The sequence below is a fragment of the Thunnus maccoyii genome, chromosome 15 (assembly GCF_910596095.1).
Source record: "Thunnus maccoyii chromosome 15, fThuMac1.1, whole genome shotgun sequence".
Lineage (NCBI taxonomy): Eukaryota > Metazoa > Chordata > Actinopteri > Scombriformes > Scombridae > Thunnus > Thunnus maccoyii.
The window spans coordinates 22,150,621-22,169,559 of NC_056547.1; the positions used below are offsets into that span (position 1 = coordinate 22,150,621).

An 18,939-nucleotide genomic window follows, 5' to 3' on the forward strand; every position below is an offset into this window, starting at 1 on the left:
TCATTGAGGCTGAAAACTGAGGAACACATGGACATGTGGAAGACTGTGCAGGGAGCCTGACCGCGCTTCCTGTCTGTCACAAAAAGGGTTAGAAGTGAGGAAGACATGACTGATGGGAAGCTCTATGCCAGCATAGCTAAACAGCAGGAAGTAAAAGGGTCAAAGTCAGGCCAGTGAATGCTGAATCAATTATATAAAAACAGAGGAATGTACACTGAATGATCGAGAGACAGACAGCACATTCACAAGCAAACACGTCAACATCGGGGCACCTTCGTAAGAAAATAGAAACGGAGGTCGTTTAGAGACGACCTCCATTTCACATATGAAACACATATGCGTAGATGGTCGACCGGAATGTCAATCCTTACCTCTGCAGATGGGCCGATCATCACTCCAGCCTACATAGCTGTCTGTCACTCTGAGACAACTGATGCTCTTTGAGCCCTGCAGTTCATAACCCTCGTCACAGGAGAAATGGACTGTGGCTCCTCGCCTGCAGTTGGGTTGCATACAGAGAAAATACATCAGTATCACAAACCTCTTCTGTAAAAACCATTATTCAGCTGTGGGAGTGCAGATACGGTAAGAGTAAAAAGGAAAAAAAAAATGTTGATGAAAAATACATATTGTATATATTTATATATATTTTTAACTTCCTAGCTGCATTTTGGGAGACAAATGTTACCAATTTGTCTGTGTTATGGTTGACCACTGTTAAAGGCAATGTCTCTGACAAGAATGAAGCTCCATAACCCCACTGGTAATATTACCATCCCACAGAGGCAGCCTATTAGTGGGCACTGACCCAAAAGGGAGGATATTTGTTTTGTTTTAGTGTACACATTTCTCTATTCGGTTTGGTTGCAGTGGCTTTATGGAGCATCATAATGGGGAATGTGCTGTGTTGTTTTGATGTTTGAAAACATCAGAAGTGTGCTGAGAGATAATTTTGGGATAAAAATATTTAAAAAGTACAAATTCAAAGACGTGGCGGTCTTGACATTGTGACATTCATTGACTAAAGATGGTTGCCCTTTTATTACAACAGTAAATTTAAAACATTTAAAAACAAAAAGAAGAAATATAAGAAGAAACACTGAAAGTAGAAAAGACTAATTCAGAAGATTATTATTCAATCTTAACATAAGACAACTGAACTGAAGATGAAATACTACATGAAATGTGGAACAAAATCTTAATTGCTAACTGTCAGAGCTCCCTCATACCACTTACACATGTTAATTAGGCCTTGTCGATTGAAATAGACAACTGAAAGCCTTTCGTGGAGGGTTAAATTTACTTCAAACAAAAGAAGTCATATTATGAAAAATTAGGCTAATGAATACAGTAGCTGCAACAAAATTCGGAAAAAAACACCATTCACAAACCATATACCTTTAAAATGTAAAGCTCAAGCCAATGACCCTGGTCAGTGGCTTGTATATCTATCTATATTGTATCAATCGGTCTGTTCTTGTTCAGGACTGTTTCATTCACTTACTGTTGCTACTTAATTGTTGTTGCTTTTACCTGAAGTCTGAGCCTTTTCTTTTTCCTCGATCTGGGATGCCTGGGTCTGGACACATGTTGTGTCCCTGCGCTACACCCATCTGAGACACTAATAGAAAAACAACAGAGACAAAAGTAAGTAAAGGAAAACACATACTGTTCAGTGTAAACAAAGTTGTTTATTCTTGCAAAAACTTACTGTTTCACTGAGGTTTATTATCAATGTATGAACACCTGCCTATACAGGTGCTCACAGATTGTTAATAAATATGTTGCTTTCATAATGTGGTTGCACAGTACCTGACCAGTCAGAAATGGCTTAGGTAAGTAAATAGTTAGTGAGGACAGTCACATCTAACAAACCAAAGCTATATTATTACAGAACAAATATAAAAATAAAAAGGTTGATGAGTGGAATTTAATTGTTGTCATTATTGTCACAGACAAGTGTTTTATGTTTGCACTGCACTGTTATTCTATAGATCAACTCATTTAGCATACACCTTGACCATTTACCTCTTTAGCCATTCTTACCCTGTGCATTTTATCCAAGAGCACAACCCCTGCGCTGCTTTGTTAAATCACGTCACTGTGTGCAAAACAGCGGAAGGTAAAGTGTCACAGGGGGTCAAATAAACTTTGTCACCGAGGAGAGACCATCTGTCTGATTGTGAAGGGTCAAAGGTCTGCAGGGCCAAATCAATGTGACACCTTCTCATTGGCGGGGGTTCCGGTTAAAGACAAGACGGCAATGGATTTAAAACAAGGCTCACTGGTGTCAGCTGTGGTTAGCAAAGAAACGGCCAGAGGATGTAAGAGTTATTGTTAAATAATCAGAAGATAAGTAAACACAATTATCACTTGCTGAGGTCTAAAGATCATGAAATATGCACAACGTTGAGAAGTTTTAATTCATTTTACAGTTCATGAAAATAATTATGGACTCTGAATGGAATTTTCATTCGGAAAAACATCTTCCATAATGTGACCATCATTCAATTAGTGGTCACAGGCAGTCAAATAATGTGGAAATAGAAAGGGAAATGTAAAAATGGAGGAATGTAGAGGATAATAAAAAGCAATAAAGCACTAATGAGAGAGAAGAATAAAACAGTTATTTTTTTTCTGAGAGGAAGAAGGAACAAAAGTGACAGATAGAGTGAGGAATAGAAGTGGACAAAATGAACTGTAAATGGCCTTGAGGCAGGATTACCATTAATGCACTTCTTTTTTTTTTTTTCTTTTCATGAGGTTGTTCTTAAACCCTTAGACAACCATCTCTCTCTGTCACTCTTTAGCCAGGTGACACATAGCTTCCAAGTTGTTAATGTTACAGAAGTTCAAATAAAACTGCATGGGATAATGAACAGTGAACTCAGACAGAGGGTAAGAGAGAACAAGGGCGAGAAAGACCGCCATGGCAAAAAACGAGTAACCAATGCAATTACTGCTGTCCATTTGCTATAAGAACTGCATCTCTAGCACAGACAGCGTGTACTTTGTGTCTGCACCTCTTCCGACAATCAGCGTTCACCCTTTTCTCTGGCCAAGGAAGAGAGAAAAAAACTTTTAACCCTTTGAACTCGGCAATAGAAATGGTCTGCCGGTGCCTACATTGGTATTTTTGCTTATTGTTATTGTCATTTCCTAGATTGTCTTAAAATGCTTCATATCCCTAAAATCTGTACAACCTATGCTAAAAGGTTATGTACGTCAATAAGCTATGTACGTCAATGACTGATAAAATTATTTATTTTTTGATTAATGATACAATTAATCAAAAAAATAAAAAATACAAAAATCTGGCCTATGCAGTCGGACATTGTTGTTTAACGGAAACGATGCTCAAAACGACTGACTCAATCCTATTTCTCTCAATCTCCCTCTGACGTGAACTATCGACCTGCTTCTCTGCTCCTCTGGCACCGCTTCACTTCGCTGAGCCACTGTGCCTTTTCACCATGTTTTGCACCGCATATGACGCAACATAATGATGTCTTCAACTTGTGACACGAGCATACAATGTAATGATGTGAAAGACGGGAACCTTCGTTTTCGGCTTCAAAAAGAATGAAAGCTCTCGCTGGTTCGGTTTTTATTTTAGATCCTTTTAAACAAGATTATGCAAACAAAGACCTCCCGTGGCCAATTCAGGGCCGCCTGCGGGAAGTCTGTTTTCATAGGGTTAAATGACTTTGAACAACAGTTGAGACAGGAAAAGAGCTGAAAAGGGCTGTCTGGCATTATATTCTACAGATAAGACACCCTAGTTGTGGAAACAACCATAGTTAGATGTATTTCAGACCAATAGCACTGACATATTCACTGTCTCAAGGTTCTTTTACTTATATTGAGCCTTGAATTCAATATTTCTTTAAGAACGTAAAAGCGTCTCTACAAAGGTGGAACAACTGCACCATGGTGAGGCAATGCCACTTCTTTACAATGTTGTTTCACTAGTAGGAATTTTTCTACAGTCATGTGATAGCTCATCTGTTGTACCAGGAAGCTGAAGCAGATGAACAGAAAGGTGATATTGAGGTGTAGAAGCTTGTCTGCAATTGGAGGTCTCTGATTCAGTTGTTACTGCAGCTATACTTGCTGCTTAAATTTGGGGATTTAAGCTCTTAACGGCATTACAGACTCATGTAACTTTAGCCCCTGCTGTCACTCTGGTACCAAACTTACTCTTGAATTAGTCACTGCTAACATTAACACATGTTAATATTTAAAACATGTTCAGTGTTAGAATTAAAAGTACATCTACAGAAACTTCTCAAGCAAGAGATAAGTTTTCTGATGACGGTCCCAAGTGAGAGGTGCTTTCTATACCTGGTTCACCCTGCACCAGGTCAATCTCAGAACACGCCTCTATATTTCCGTCAAATTATTCTCTTTTAACCTGCGTTAGCTTATTTTTGGGCCATATGGGGACAGTGGAAACAAAATGATAAAACAACACTAACATATTATCACTTGTTAATTTGATATGGTGAAATTTTTAGCAAATAGTTGCTTATTTGCACATCCAGCTGATACAGATCGACACATCACGGTAGTGTTTCTGGCCATCTGCCAAAGTATATGTTAAAGTAAAGTAGAGTATATACTTTACTATCAAAGTAAAGTATATATTTACATTCTTTTTAGATCTGGTCCAGTCTCCACTAACTCCTGAGGAAAGTATCTGTCTCTTAAGCATCTAAATGCTCTACTACGTTTAGGGTTAGGGGTTAGGGTGAAGGTTTGTAACTTACACACTGATATCTTGTGGTGATTGTCTTTGCTTGGTAACATCTTTACACCTCGAGACTTAAGTTCAGTCATCTTCTTCACTGGAAAGGGAAAGAGAGCAGAGAGACATATAAGACAGCAGAAAGTGCAATAATGACGCCCACTCATACATTTCAACAGTGGCTAAATGTCTGCAACACATACAATATATAACATATAGTATGCCATACACCATTGCTCACACCCACTCCACTTATGTACAGTGTGGGTTTAATAAGCCGATATCACAATAATGGCAAAGTCCTGCAACAACTCTCAAATGAGAAAATTACCTTAAAAGGACCTACAACATACATATGTTTACTCTTACTCCATGAATGTGATGAATTTAGTTCACATAGATAATATAAGTGCAAGAAGAGAGCTCAACAATGTGAAATTTTGTGCAAATGAAGGGTGTAAGGAATAACATTATTATTAGATTATTAGAATTAGAAGGCAGGGTAAACAACTCATTTCTATACAATAAATAGATGAGGTTTAAATTATTGAGTTTGATGATAAATGCAGAGAAATTAAAAAAAACAAAAAAAAAAAAAAACAAGTCATCATCGCAAAGTACGACACTCATTTAGATGCATATTTATTCACCAATTTCAAAAACACCATCAGCATTATCTGTGCTCCTCTTCACACTCATTCTATTTAATTACTTTGATGGTCCCTGGCAGTGGAACTTTACTTGTTTTGCACAAATGTGTTTTCATCCATTGCTCAATTTCAGATGCATTGTAATTCAAAACTAATCTGAGTCATGAGTCAAAAGTCTGTTTATCACGTACCTGAAGGGAAAATCACAATTAAAAAAAAAAAAAAGCTCTTTTCAGATGTGTTACCCTGATTACCAACGCAGGACAAAAGCTATAATCATGTTTCTAGTAAGGCAACTAAGCAGTGAGGTGCAGCGGTCGAAGGTGTGGGGCTGCTTCCTGTGCCCTGTAAAATGAAGATTATTGAAGAAGAAGAAGAGGAAATAAATAGAGCCAATTATGATATTCAATCAGCAGTCACTTCATCACTCCAACAAGCTGTTCCTCTGGAATCATGGGAACTGTCATGATGAGAATGGCTGGTGGGGGGTGGGGGATGAAAATAATCTAATTAAAGTATTAAGTCTTCCATTTCTCTCTGATCTTCTAAACATATTTATCTAACATTGAACCTATAATCCCACAGGCTCACTGCCTTTCCCTTTCCATACTCCCCCCCCCTCCTCCTTTCTTATTTGTCTCTCTCCTCCCACCGTCTCAGAAATTTCCAGCGGGTGGCTGGAGGTGAGATCCTTAGAGATCACCTTTTTTGTGGACAAACTAATCCTTTTTCCCAGCTCATCCCTACTCAAAGCTGACCCTTGAACCTCTAAGAGTGATGGGACCACAAATAGAAGCACTGGAGAGAGGATTTTGTGTGTGTGTATGTGTGTGTGTGTGTGTGTGTGTGGCCTGTGTGCATGCATATGTATGAATGTAATATGTGCCAATATTTGAAATATTAGAATTAGGTAGATCAAAATTAAAACTATCCAGACATGATATCATAGATTTTTCTGTCCGGTTTTATCTTGGTGCAAAATGAAAGGTACGGTAACACTTTATTCCCTTGGGAGCATAAATGTGCTCAGCAAATTTCATGGTAATCTGTCTCTTATATTAAGAAATATCTTTTGACACAAAGTTCATAGGTTCCCAATATGGGCTGAAGGTGACAACAGGAACGCTCACGGACTGTCCTGAATGGCAAGGATTCATCCACTCTGGAGCACAGGTGTGCTGGGTAAATTTAATTGCAATCTGTTTTTATTTTATTACTTTGGTTATTTATCATTTCCTTTGCACAAGTGGAGATTTTGGTTTGATTCTGGCACTGGAGAAAAGATCAGTGGGTCACCATAAACATGGAGATGTATTCTTGCTGGGACCGAGACTGAAAATTAAAATTCCATGGAAATCTAGCCTATTCATCTGCAAAGCCTTCTGTACAAAGTTGAACCCGGCATCTAAGATAGTTGGCAATCTGATCATAGTCCTTTAAAAATCTCTCTAAATCTTACCTTGGTACTGAGCACTGAAACCTCTCAACTTGTGGTTGCCATCAGAGGTAAAATGCAGCCGAAGCCAGTTCTTGCTGCTAATGATGGGTGAGGGAAGGTTGGGGCCCGTGAACCTGTAGACATAGAGATAGAAAGAAGAGACATAAGTGCGTTAAATTATTAGCACATGAGCATTTTAGCATGCAAATTGGAACGTAGCCGATGCAAATTGCATATATAGTTAGCATATCCTGTACACTCATAAAAGAATTGAAGGTTAAAGGCTAGGCATGTACCTATCTGTAGCACCAGTGCCAGCACTAATACACTTCCTCAGTACATGGACTCTGTCTCAGATCATTTCCATGTAATTCTAGTTCTAGTTTGTCAAGGCACAGCCTGTTGTACACCATAAGCCTGTCCCTTTGGTTAAGGGTTCACTGAGAACATAAAAACTAATTTCTCTATCATCTTTCATTCACTCAAAGTAACTTTTCTTATGCTTCTGTATTGTACCACACCGCAATTATGCAATCCATTATATTAAAGTTAAAGTTAATAAAGTTGAGCCCATAGACAGACGATATATAAGCTGGAAGAACCTGTCAGTCTTCCCAGTGACTGTTTTGTTTGTCTATGGTAATTATACAAATGTTTTAAAATTAATGTGGCCATGCCATAGAGATGTTAGAATGCTTTAAGATTTATTAAGGATTAAGGGAGGATCTAGTGCTCAAGGGGACTGTAATGTTAACGACGCTTAAACCAAACTGTAGCCCAATAAAAAATGTGACCAAGAAAGACCAGCATTGGCATTTCCAGATAAAGGCCACTCCATTTATTACTTTGAAGAAGGAATAATGAATTACTCTTCACAAACACTTGTTCTCCCTGATCTGTATGCTAATGAGGGTCATTGCTTACTAGGCACTTCTTCAGTTGTTAAAGACATTTGAAGACACATTGGGCTCTTTTTTTTCCCAAAATAGGGCGCAGGCGCAGATCCGAGTCTTAGTTCCTGGCGTATGGCACGTGTGGGTGTGGCCAACATGTTTTTGCAATTTTCTGGACCATCAGCACTGGCACACTCTGGGCTCAGCCAGGCGCAAGGTGGAGGAGACACTGAATACGTTATTAGTGAGAGGAACGCGTTATGCGCAGGTGGAGTTAGGGTGGGCTTCAATAATGACCAATCACGTGAGCCCCTCTAATCCCCAGCGACAGGTGAAACTGGGGAGAGAGGGTGAGTGAAAGAGAGAAACGAGTTCACATCTGTGAAACACCAGAAGTTCCAAAATACACATTCAGCACACTCTGGATATAAATGTACATCAATACAAATATGCTGACGGTGGTAGAATGAAATAAAGCTGATGTGTTCTCATGTGTGCTGCAGCTGCTGGCATACCAGTGCTGCCGCTTATTTTGTACAAACAATTGATACAGGATCTTTTATATATTTAAACTCTGCAGTTCTTCTCCTCCTCTGCATATTCAAAAGTCCTCATTTATGCTTTTAAGTATATACATTATCCTTCAATAAAGAAACACAAAAATCAGGTTTGGAAATTTGGAAAGTTCTATCAGAGTTTAGTCCAAATATTTAAACGATGAATGAAGGTATCCATGCTGTGCAAGCTGTGCGTAAAGTAAGCAGGGCTATGTTTAAACCTGTTTTAAAATGTTTTCACTAACATGTTTTATTTGTTCACAGCAGGATGGTGATGTATGCCTACTCTGTTTAGGAAGGAGTCCGGTTGTCAGAGGCTATTTTATATCCTGATTGTGTGGATACATGTCCATGTGCAGAACTGACTGCTGCAAATATTTTCATATACTTGACTGTACGTGGCAAAACTGAAAGCTCACCGTAATGATCGAGTGAATGAATGAGTTCAAACTTTTATTTAATAAAAATGTCCGGACAGATCTGATGGAGCTCAGGATAAACAGCTGTGTTACTTCAAATTATTTTACTGTTAAAATAAAATGATGATAAAATGATGCACAGCCCCTCTCTCAAATCAGATACTGTAGATGAAACAGACATATTATTCCTGCTGCTATGTGATGGCTACAGCTGTTTAATAAACATGGAAAAGATCAGACATTCTACAAGTTGTGGGAAACGGAATCCGACAGAACGTATTTCTGAACTCTTGGTCATCAGATTACACTCATGCGGATGATATCGGTACGAATCTTCCTTAAAAATTAAATTGTGTTTTGATTCCTGTGTCAATCTGCAGAAATGAAAAAAAAAATGTATATGAAACTGAATGGGGCCAAACGTAACATAAATGAAAGGTGTTTTGTGATTTTGGAGACGTCTGTGTGCGTGCACCTCTGCCAAATGAAGCCACGAAAATTGCCCTGCGTGTGCGATAAGAAGTGGTCTGAGCAGGTTTTATCGCAAACACAATTTCATGCCAAAATGAGCACCAAAATTGCACTGCGCCCCCTCATTTGCATAAACACAGCCTCTGCTGCACCTCTCCTCCCACGTCGGTGCGAGTGCGCTCCTTTGGTGCCCAGAAATTACCAAACAGGAAACAGACGCACAAAAAGTAGACTTGCGCCCTGGGAAAATGGCATAAAGAAAGCGTTTGGACCACCGCTGGCCTGGCACCTGCGGGAAAATAGAGCCAATCATGTTTTATCTTCAGACACACAAGTGCGCACACACACACAAACACACATATAGTACGTGCACCTATATACTCACACAAGTGTGTCTAAATTCCAATTCCCCCCCTGTAAATTACATTCCCCCGACTGTGTCCACCTCATTGCGCCACCACATTCTGAGGTACAGCTCAACCCGGCTCTCATTAATACCACTGGAAAAAAACAGGCAAAGGAAAATTTGGGGATTAAATAAATAAATAAAACTGAGATATAGACTGGGGGAAAAAAGGTAAGATCCATTTTGCAAACCAATAACTAATCTGCTTTGAATGCAAAAACATTTTTTGTGTTTTCATGAACAAAAACAATAAAAAAAAGTATAGAGCTTGCACCAGGTACTATAAAGTCTAGTGAGGGTGTTTGGTAGAGATACCTAAAAGACTGCCCTGTTAAGCTCTCTGAAGGTCAATTAAAAGCAAGTGGGTTTCTGGATGTAGACAGAATTAGCTGTTATTTTGATAAAGACAGAACACCCTTTGTTTATAAAGTAAGTTTTTTGCTGCAGTGGGGCCGCTGCCTTACCGCAGCACATCTTACCGGTATCAGTTAAGCTGAACACAAACTCAGCAGAAGGGTCAACAGGGGAGACAGAAATTAAATGAGTGGAAAAGAGAGTTTTTTGGTCAGAAGGTAAGCGAGACCGCGAGGGAGGATGAGACAATGAGAAAATAAGAAAGAGAGATGGCATATCAAAATGTCAGTAACTTGGCTTTAGCTTCCACGCTGCGCAGCAGACAGCCAGGGAAATGGAGCGAAATGGATAAAAAGACAAAGTGTTTCACTAGTGAGACCTACATTAACTGCCTTACCTCTCTGTCCTACAGCTGTTTACAGCTCCTGGCCATCATCCCCACACTTGTAAATAAGTTGGACTACTTATGGCATGATTACATGTGATGTACCTCAAACCTTTTTTTAACAGACTTATTCTAAGCTATGGTTATTAATTAAACAGTAATCTTTAAGCCACAAAGGTTGGGGTCAGGGGGGATTGTTGGGCCCTCATTTCCTCATCAGTGGGAAGGAGCTCATTTTAACACTACACGAGAGGCCTTGATGAAACGGGGGGGTGTCAGTGGAGTGAGAGGGTGAGTAAAGGAAGTTTTGATCACAAAGCGTGCCCAACTGTACAAACGCCCTTGCTCAAGCTTCTATTCAGCAACTAGGTAACCCCTGATGGTGCCATGTGACAGGCTTCATTCACAGAGATGAGAAGCTATTCAGTTCCATATTATAGTGTCTCTGAGTTTCTACAGTATCAAAACTACTAATGGACTGTCCCCACCTTATTTTCTGTCATACTTACTAAACTTGCAAATCTTTTTAATCATTGCTATTATGTAAAGTTTCAGTATGTATTTATTACAAGAGTACTTTAGGAATAATTGTATGCAAATGTTTTGGACTACACTCCCCTCAGGCGAGTTGCCAATCAATAACAATCACTAGTACTTATCGCTATGCATGCTAATCTCACAGTTCATCTTTAATTTGCTCCGACACAAATCACTTTTGCTGCTTTCGGTAACTTGGGAAGAAAAAAAAAAATCCTTATCCATGCATCAAATGGTTTTAAATGGTGGAGACACCATCTCTATACTGACATTTTGATGTATACTTTTATGAACTGTCTTTAGGTTTTTATCAAAACTGTGTCACAGCTAAATAAACCTATTGTTCTGTATGCTTTCCCTGTAATATGACCCTCCTTTCAAGCGAGCACAGTTGCCAAAAAACAGGTAGCTCAGACCATTACACACTCTTTGATGTAATTTCTTTCAATCAACATTCCTCAATGACCCCTACTTTCCAGTTTGTCTCTTCATCTGTAGCATAATGGATGGGTAAACAGAATAAATTAAGAAACAAGTGGAATGCCCCGCTTCGGTTTAATTGCATACAATCCTCTGCTTTTACAGGCATTTGTTTTGTCTCTGCCTTTCTCTATATTTTTTTTTTAAACACGGGCATAATTAAGTTATTTATCTGATTGGATTATTATTTTCTTTCCTTTCAGTATGACCTGGAGGCTACATGGTATAATCAAAGTGAGGCGGAAATGTGAAGCCATGTCATATGGCCTTGATTTACAGCGGCAAGTGCGAGACTGATAAAGTGAGTCGGCGAGCCTAAGGGGTGGGGTGGTTTATCACTTAAGAGAGTGGGAAAGATAAAGGACTGAAGGGGCTCATGTAGTGTCTGGCACATGTTCATTTGGAGCGATATTATCAGGACGGAGAGCGCCGGAATCACCTCTGGCTCAAAATACATGGCTGGGTCCTCGGACAGTTCAAAATCCTGGGTATTAAATCTCACAGTATATGATCTCTTCAACCCACGTGCACGCATAAAAGCCCCAGAACACCAGCACCGAGGTTTTAATGCAAACCGCTCCTTTTTAGTTGCACTGCGTTACTGCCCTTTCCACCGTAGGGGACAGATGAAAAACGTTCCTTTGAATTAGAAGGCAATTTGAGCTGGAATCAGCTTTCATTAAGACACAACAATCAAACCAAAGAGTAAGAGGATAGTCAACTGATGGATGTGTCATTAAGGATTAGGCTGTCAATGAATAGGAGCTGAGGAATGAACAGACCACCAATATAATTTTGACCCAATGTCACCTCTGCCTTAGCCTATTTCACTGCCCGCCCCATTTTTGCTCAAAACATTCAAGTTTTAGGCGTGAAAGTGACTATGGGGAGCAACAGAAAAGAGTCCTGAAGAGGTTTTTGGAGGTCTCCTGAAGGGTGTTGTGGCTACTTCTATAGTTCCTTTTCACCTCGCCCTCTCCCTCTCGCTCTGTCTGACTGACCATATTAAATTTTATGCAGAATTGTCTTGAGAGTGCAGTGCTAAATCAGTTTCCATTTCCAGGCCCCAAAGCTCCTCGCTCTGAGTCAGACTTTTGATGATTGTCCAAGAAATGTATTTTGGGGCGAGGCAAAGGTGATAGAGGTAGCCTGTGGAGGTGTGTATTGTTCCTGACTGAAGGGATCGAGCTGTGAACCAGACGTTGACACGTAGACTTCTGGAAAACAGCAGGGTTCATTATCAATATTGATAAAAGACCTGAAAGGGTTTAATGGTTACACAACCTTCAGACACAACATCCGATTACTAGGTGTCTGGACTCAAGATTTGCCAATTTGGTGAGATATTCACTGTCGTATTATGATTGAGGGTTTTAGGAATATGCAAGAACAGTCAAAATCCATTTATCTAACACTTGCACAGAGGTACTTTCCATGCTGATGTGATGAGACTCATTAAACTGTTAATGCCTTTCAGGATTTTGAACAAAGGTCGTCGTCATCAGGCAATTCAGCAACCTTTCCCAGCGGAATGGGTCTTTTTTTCTGCTTTATATTCATCGTTTCATGTCATCTGTTTTCTGTTCAAGGGCCAAGGTGTCAAATTACTCTATGCATAATCAGTAATGGGTGGAGTTTAGGTGTCAGAGGTGACCAGCTCCACATCAGGATCAAACACTTTAAATCACTGTTCAGGGCATGAATTCATTGTGGTATAGCATCCGATGACCATACATGCGTTCATGTGTGGGTGTTTGCATTTATGCAGCGAGGAGAGGGTCGGTACTGGGCGAAGAACGTCCCTGTTAATTGCAGCTACTTAGGCAGATCAATCAGAGCTCTGCTCAGTATGCAGGTCCTGGTGCTACAGAGGGCCGAGGGTCACAGTGACTTTAAAGCCAAAACTTTCTGCATTTTAATGAGGCTATGTGAATTATAGCACAGTCCAGCCTATCCAGATGTACATGCAGGCACACAAACACACATACACACACACTTAGACCAGCACACATTCTCAGTTACATCACATATGCATTGTGAAATTACACATACTACACGTATAATCAGCTTTGAATATTTTTATTGCACGTTTGAATACAGTAACTGCACATGTAGTCATGTTTAATTACCACTATGTTTGATCATTCTGAGTCTTACTATGTTACCTTTAACTGGGAGAACTTTAGCCTGATTACATACTGAGCTACTATCAGTTGCTGTTTTTCAAGGTACCAGCTTGACTCAACTCTATTCTACTCGACTCTGCTCGCTTTAATTTTTAGGATTTGTTTTCCATTACAGATAGCACCCCCTCAATTTAGGGTGGCGTTCGCAGGGATGACCGTCGCTGATTGGTCAAACACACACAGCGCAGCTGCTTTGTGTGTCTGTGCCACTTCATTCATTAAACAAGGAAGTACTCTTGTATCGATTTAGGACCAGTTTAGGATGAGGGAAAGACATCTCTCTTTGTTAACGTTAAAAGTTAGGCTTTGTTGTCGGCTTCCTGACTCGTTTTAAAAAACACGAGAGGAAAAAGAGAGAGAACACCAACAAGCTGATAGAGAGAGAGAGAGAGAGAGAGAGAGAGAGAGAGAGAGAGAGAGAGAGAGAGAGAGAGAGAGAGAGAGAGAGAGAGAGAGAGAGAGAGAGAGAGAGAGAGAGAGAGAGAGAGCACAGTGGTGGCCGAGTGAGGAGAGAAAGCCCATGAATGAGAGAAATTAAATGTTATTTTCTAATTGTTTCGTGGTGGTTACACTCTAAAGCCGAAATAAATAACCATCAAACACTCAACAGATGATTCACCGTGGAGACAGACACTCCTAGTTTCAGTTTCATTTTCCTCCTCCGCACCTGTCCTTTTCATTCGTTCATTACATCCGACTAATGCAGCAGTAAATACAAAGAACAACAGGACGAATCTGTGTTGTTTTTTCCTCATGTGTGAATGCTGTGTTTCAAGCACAGCTGTAATTTCTTAGCTGGGGAGTGTGAGCAAGCGAGCGAGAGAGAGAGACAGCACGGCAGTGGTCGGGCGAGGAGAGAGCTGCGGTACAGAGGAGCAGTATGAGAGACCAATCGGCGGTCTGCAGTGTTTTCATGTCACCTTTTAATATCAGCTCAGCTTGCTTGGAACCTCGACGGAGGTGATATTAAAAAAAATTAGGTATGAGACACCGGGTACCAGGTAATATCCACAACTTTTGCTAGATGGAAAATCAAAAAAAGGCAAGTAGAGTCAAGCCGAGTTGTAACAGAAGGGTTCATGGAATGTGTATCTTGGTCTTTGGGAGTGTGAGCAGCAAATTTGCTGACCTGTTAACTGTTTAGAAAGGCCGAGGCTAAAATGGTGCATCAGAGGGTAGCTAGATTGCCACAGTACCTTAGATGGGAACAAAACTAGATCAGGATGTTTACTGGGAGAAGCAGCCTTGACAAGAGGGAAGAGTTCCAAGGTATAAAAGGTGTGAAGAGTTTTTCCATCTGTGTGCACACTACAAACTAACTTTGTGCTGTGTACCATGCACTGAGAATTAATAAAGTGTGACAATACTGTAAGAGATTTTTGTCTCGTTCCTCTTTGTCAGAGTGGAAATCTAAAATTGCCACAACAGCAGATGCCAATAAATTCTCGCACTCCTTCTCTCTCTCTCTCTCTCTGTTATTCTCTCTAAAACACACAAATTCACATATACACACGCGCCATATCCTTCTGAAGTAAAACTAATCAGTGTGGAGGACCCTTAAGTCCAGAACGGCAGTATTAGATTGTGGCAGTGGAGCTGTAGCTGTGACCTTCAGATGTAACTGAGACCAGACATACACCGGGGGTTTAAATGAACCACCAGAGCCTCTGCTCCAAACAACATAGACCCCTCCATACTGTTCATTCATCTCTTCAAACAACTACCCGGGCAGTAAAAACCATCAACCTTCCACTCTAAGTTAAGGCCAAAGTATTAAGAGAGGCCTTCAGGGCAGTTATGTCTCATGGGTCTATGCTGCACTGGACTGGAGTCCTGAGCGCAAAAACATGGCTCTGCACAGGAGGTTGAGACTTCCACCGGCCAAGCCAGTAAAAAACTGCAGACCCATCACCTCCAACATGCCTACTCTTCTCTCCCTGGTCCAACAGAGCCAAAATGTCTGTTCTTCTTTTTCAGCCCTCATGTATTATTCATGGGCAGACCTCTGGCCCCATCAGAGAGTCTTGTTAAATCTTCTGAGGGATTCCTTTCTTCCTCTTTCCACAACTCATTTTCTGCCCTCACAGAACATATAATATGGACACTGATTGAAAGAAATGTCCTTTTGGGAAGAACAACGCGCACCCTTCATCTTGGCTCCCTTATTCTTTTTTGGGTTTTTTTTACATTTCTTCAAGCCTATCTTAAAGCTTCCTGCAAATCCACTTTTGTGTTTAGGGCATTATGACTATAGTGGAAATACAGTAGATGATAAAAACCCACTGTTATGTAAAAGTGTTACTCTCAAAAAGGACAGATGCGTATTTGCAGTTTCAAGCTTTCTGTGTTACTTTGAAACCAGAGGAGCAGGTAGAGGTGTCAAGAAACAGCTAATAAATACCAGATGTGACAGATGATTGCTCAGCAGCATCTAATGATGTCTCAACATCATTTAAACACCTTCAGTTCCTTTGATATCCCACATCTTCTTTAAATATTGCTGTGTCCAGAAGGAAGAAAACATTTCTTTAATACCTGGCATAAAATTGTATCCTGATGTTTGTAGTTTAGTTTCAGTTGGCTGTTTTTTTTATGTCATGTCAACATTTTCTTTCTTTTCAACATATTGTTTTTGTTCTGAAACAGGTCCAGGGAGGCTTTGGATGCAGGGATGAAGGAGAGGGAGTGAAGGACCTGAAGCTTTGGAGGCCAGCCATCATCAACCACCTGTACTGGACTGCAGCTTCCGAGACGTTGACCATAAATGACAGCGAAACGCAATAGAGACTGTCATAATTTTGTGTTATTTACCAAATTTATGTGCGCTCTTTTAATTTCAGCTCAGTGTGTGAGAGTCTCTGCTACAGCCGCAGAGTTGAGCAGAGGTGTGTGGGCGTGTTTGTGCTTTAGAACGCAACCGCTATGAATCAATCAGAAAATAATGTTTTATTGATCTGATTCACCGGCTTTCTCGCGACCAGTGCTCCTTCTCTTCATTCACTCTCTAGCTCACTTGACCACAGCTGCTCTCTCTCTCTTTTTTTCTCTCGTCTGTTTTAAACTGAGTCGGGAAGTCGACGGAAAAGTCTAACTTAACTTTTAATGTTATCGAACAAAGAGAAATGTCCTCCCCTCGTCCTAGTGACGTCTCCGTCATGCCTCTGAATCTGGAACGCCTACATGCTATGTAAAAGCACGCACGGAGGCGGGGGAAGACGGAGGGGACGGACCAACTAATGTATAATTATTTATACATTGAATTAAAATGATCTATATCGGGATAGGTATTGTTATAATGATCTATATCAGGATATGAGATTTTGGTCGTATCGTCCAGCCCTAATTCAAAGTGATGCCCTGTATCATACTAGTGCTTTGGTTCAGTCTTTTCTTTTCACAGGATAATATAAAAACACATTTTTATGACAAGACATTTAAAAGTAATATTCTCCCAAAAAAACTAGAGGAGAGGGGTGACCCCATTAATTCATCCACCGAAACCAATTTTGAGTGAATCTGTATAAAAAGGTTCTTGCGCTTGATCTGTCCACTGCTTAAAAGCATGATTGTAACTTTTTGAGCTATTTGATAACAGCCAAAAAAGGCACACGGACAAGCGGACGAAATGGGGCAGAAACATAAACCCGAGCCATTCAGTTCATGGAAGTAAAGAATTTAGTGCCACTTGTTCCGCAATTGATCCCGGCGTCAGTGTGATTTATTACTTGTGCTCAAAAAGTCAAGGTGGATGTAGGCAAAGTCACAAAGAGCAAAGCAGTAGGACAGAGCTGCTATTGAATGAACCGTGGACCGATGCTGATGAGGAAATCATACAGAGCTTAATGACTTAGATTACTGAATGTTTGACTTCGACAAAATGACCCACACGGGCGTTAATTACTTGACTAAAATGAAGCAAAAGACAAATTCAGTCACTGTCAAACAAGTGGCGATTCTCTACATTTCTTCCCTTCCGTTTCATTCCTGTCACATCCATCTGACATGACGCTTCACCGTCATCACGGAGAAAGATCGCCTTAGACACACACACACACACCCTGATGTACATGAACAAACAAACGCATATACACACACACACACCGTCAATCGCATCACACAACTCAAAAAAATATGTGTGCGTTTCTCGATGGGTGCAATCGTCTGGAGGCGGTATTGGATCTGTGGTTAAGGGGATAAAAACAAATGAGTTTCCAAGGTCACTCTTTAAAGCGGCAGTGATAATTGAGCCCTCCCTGTAGATCTATCAAACACAACAATAAACAAATGCCAATGATATCCTAGGGCCGATTACAGCGACATCATCCTTCCCCTCTACGGGAGGCTTTGCTAAGAAATGCATGGTGAGGAAGAGGTGGGAAAGACAAAGAGGCCGTCACAGCGGGATGGAGAAAAGGCAGGTAGAGAAGCGGTTGGTGAAAACAAAAGTTGAGGGCATGAAAGAGATCATGGTGATTATTATTCTAAACAAATCATTCTCAAGGTTAAAACGCAGTGATTGCATTAGGGCTGTACCCTTTTTTTTAATCTTTTCATATAAATTATCTGGCAATCACAAAATCCATTGGCATGAGTCTCAGTGATGATTTCGACCACATTTACACAGTCAAATGCAACAGAGTCATGGGAACATATTTTCGAGCATTTAAAAATAGATAAAAGAAAACTGCTTCAAATAAAGATCTGAATTGCCAACATATAATGTCGGACTACCGTATGGATTTGTCGGAATAATGAGACAGGCAGCGCACATGTATTTGTTTAAATCAAGCTCTTACGGGCTTTTATAAAAATTCACTTTATTAATTAAAACCATGTAAATGAATAAACAGTTAATAATAGTTAATTCACGGCAATAACTGACATCTCTTTTCAACAGGAGAGGCCTGCTTTATTTCTCTTTAAACATAAAAACTAATAAATCTAAACAAGAATAAATTAGAATAAAAATAAAAACAGCAGGCTTGAATTTTTTAAATAAATTCACAACACTGTCCGTTTTGAAGTAATAATAACTTCTTATCTTCAACATGATAAGCTTATTTCTCTTTAAACATAAAACAAATAGCCTAAATCTTAAGTGTAAACGAATAAATTAAACACATGCAAATGTTATCCCTGTGCATTTCTGTAAGCTTCTATCTGTTTTATCCTGTTATTGTAATGCACACTGACAAAAAAACACTGCCCGACTTGAAGAGTTTCAGTCGACTGAGGGATCTCCGAGAGATGATTCGACTCATCGACTTTCAGGGGGGCGGCTGTGGACTGCGTTTAATATGTACTGGTTCAAAAATCACACGTCCTGCTACTGTTAAAACTCTTTGAACCACTCAACTACTAAAGGAAAGGTCAGTCATGAGGATTCATCCTCTGGTATCATAAATGGCTGTATGAA

The 18,939-nt window shown here is 40.1% G+C and overlaps 1 protein-coding gene across 8 annotated transcripts in view; it reads right to left on the reverse strand.

Annotated features, from left to right (window-relative positions):
- Nucleotides 1-18,939, reverse strand: part of csmd2 (CUB and Sushi multiple domains 2) — a 270,946-nt gene that overhangs the window by 136,209 nt on the left and 115,798 nt on the right. For all 8 annotated transcript variants that reach the window (XM_042436067.1, XM_042436065.1, XM_042436068.1 and 5 more), the window contains 4 exons: nt 6,857-6,969; nt 4,770-4,847; nt 1,534-1,621; nt 372-496 (listed from right to left, as the gene is read on the reverse strand). In XM_042436067.1, the coding sequence (XP_042292001.1) occupies nt 372-496; nt 1,534-1,621; nt 4,770-4,847; nt 6,857-6,969 (404 nt within the window). The remainder of the gene's footprint in view (nt 1-371; nt 497-1,533; nt 1,622-4,769; nt 4,848-6,856; nt 6,970-18,939) is intronic.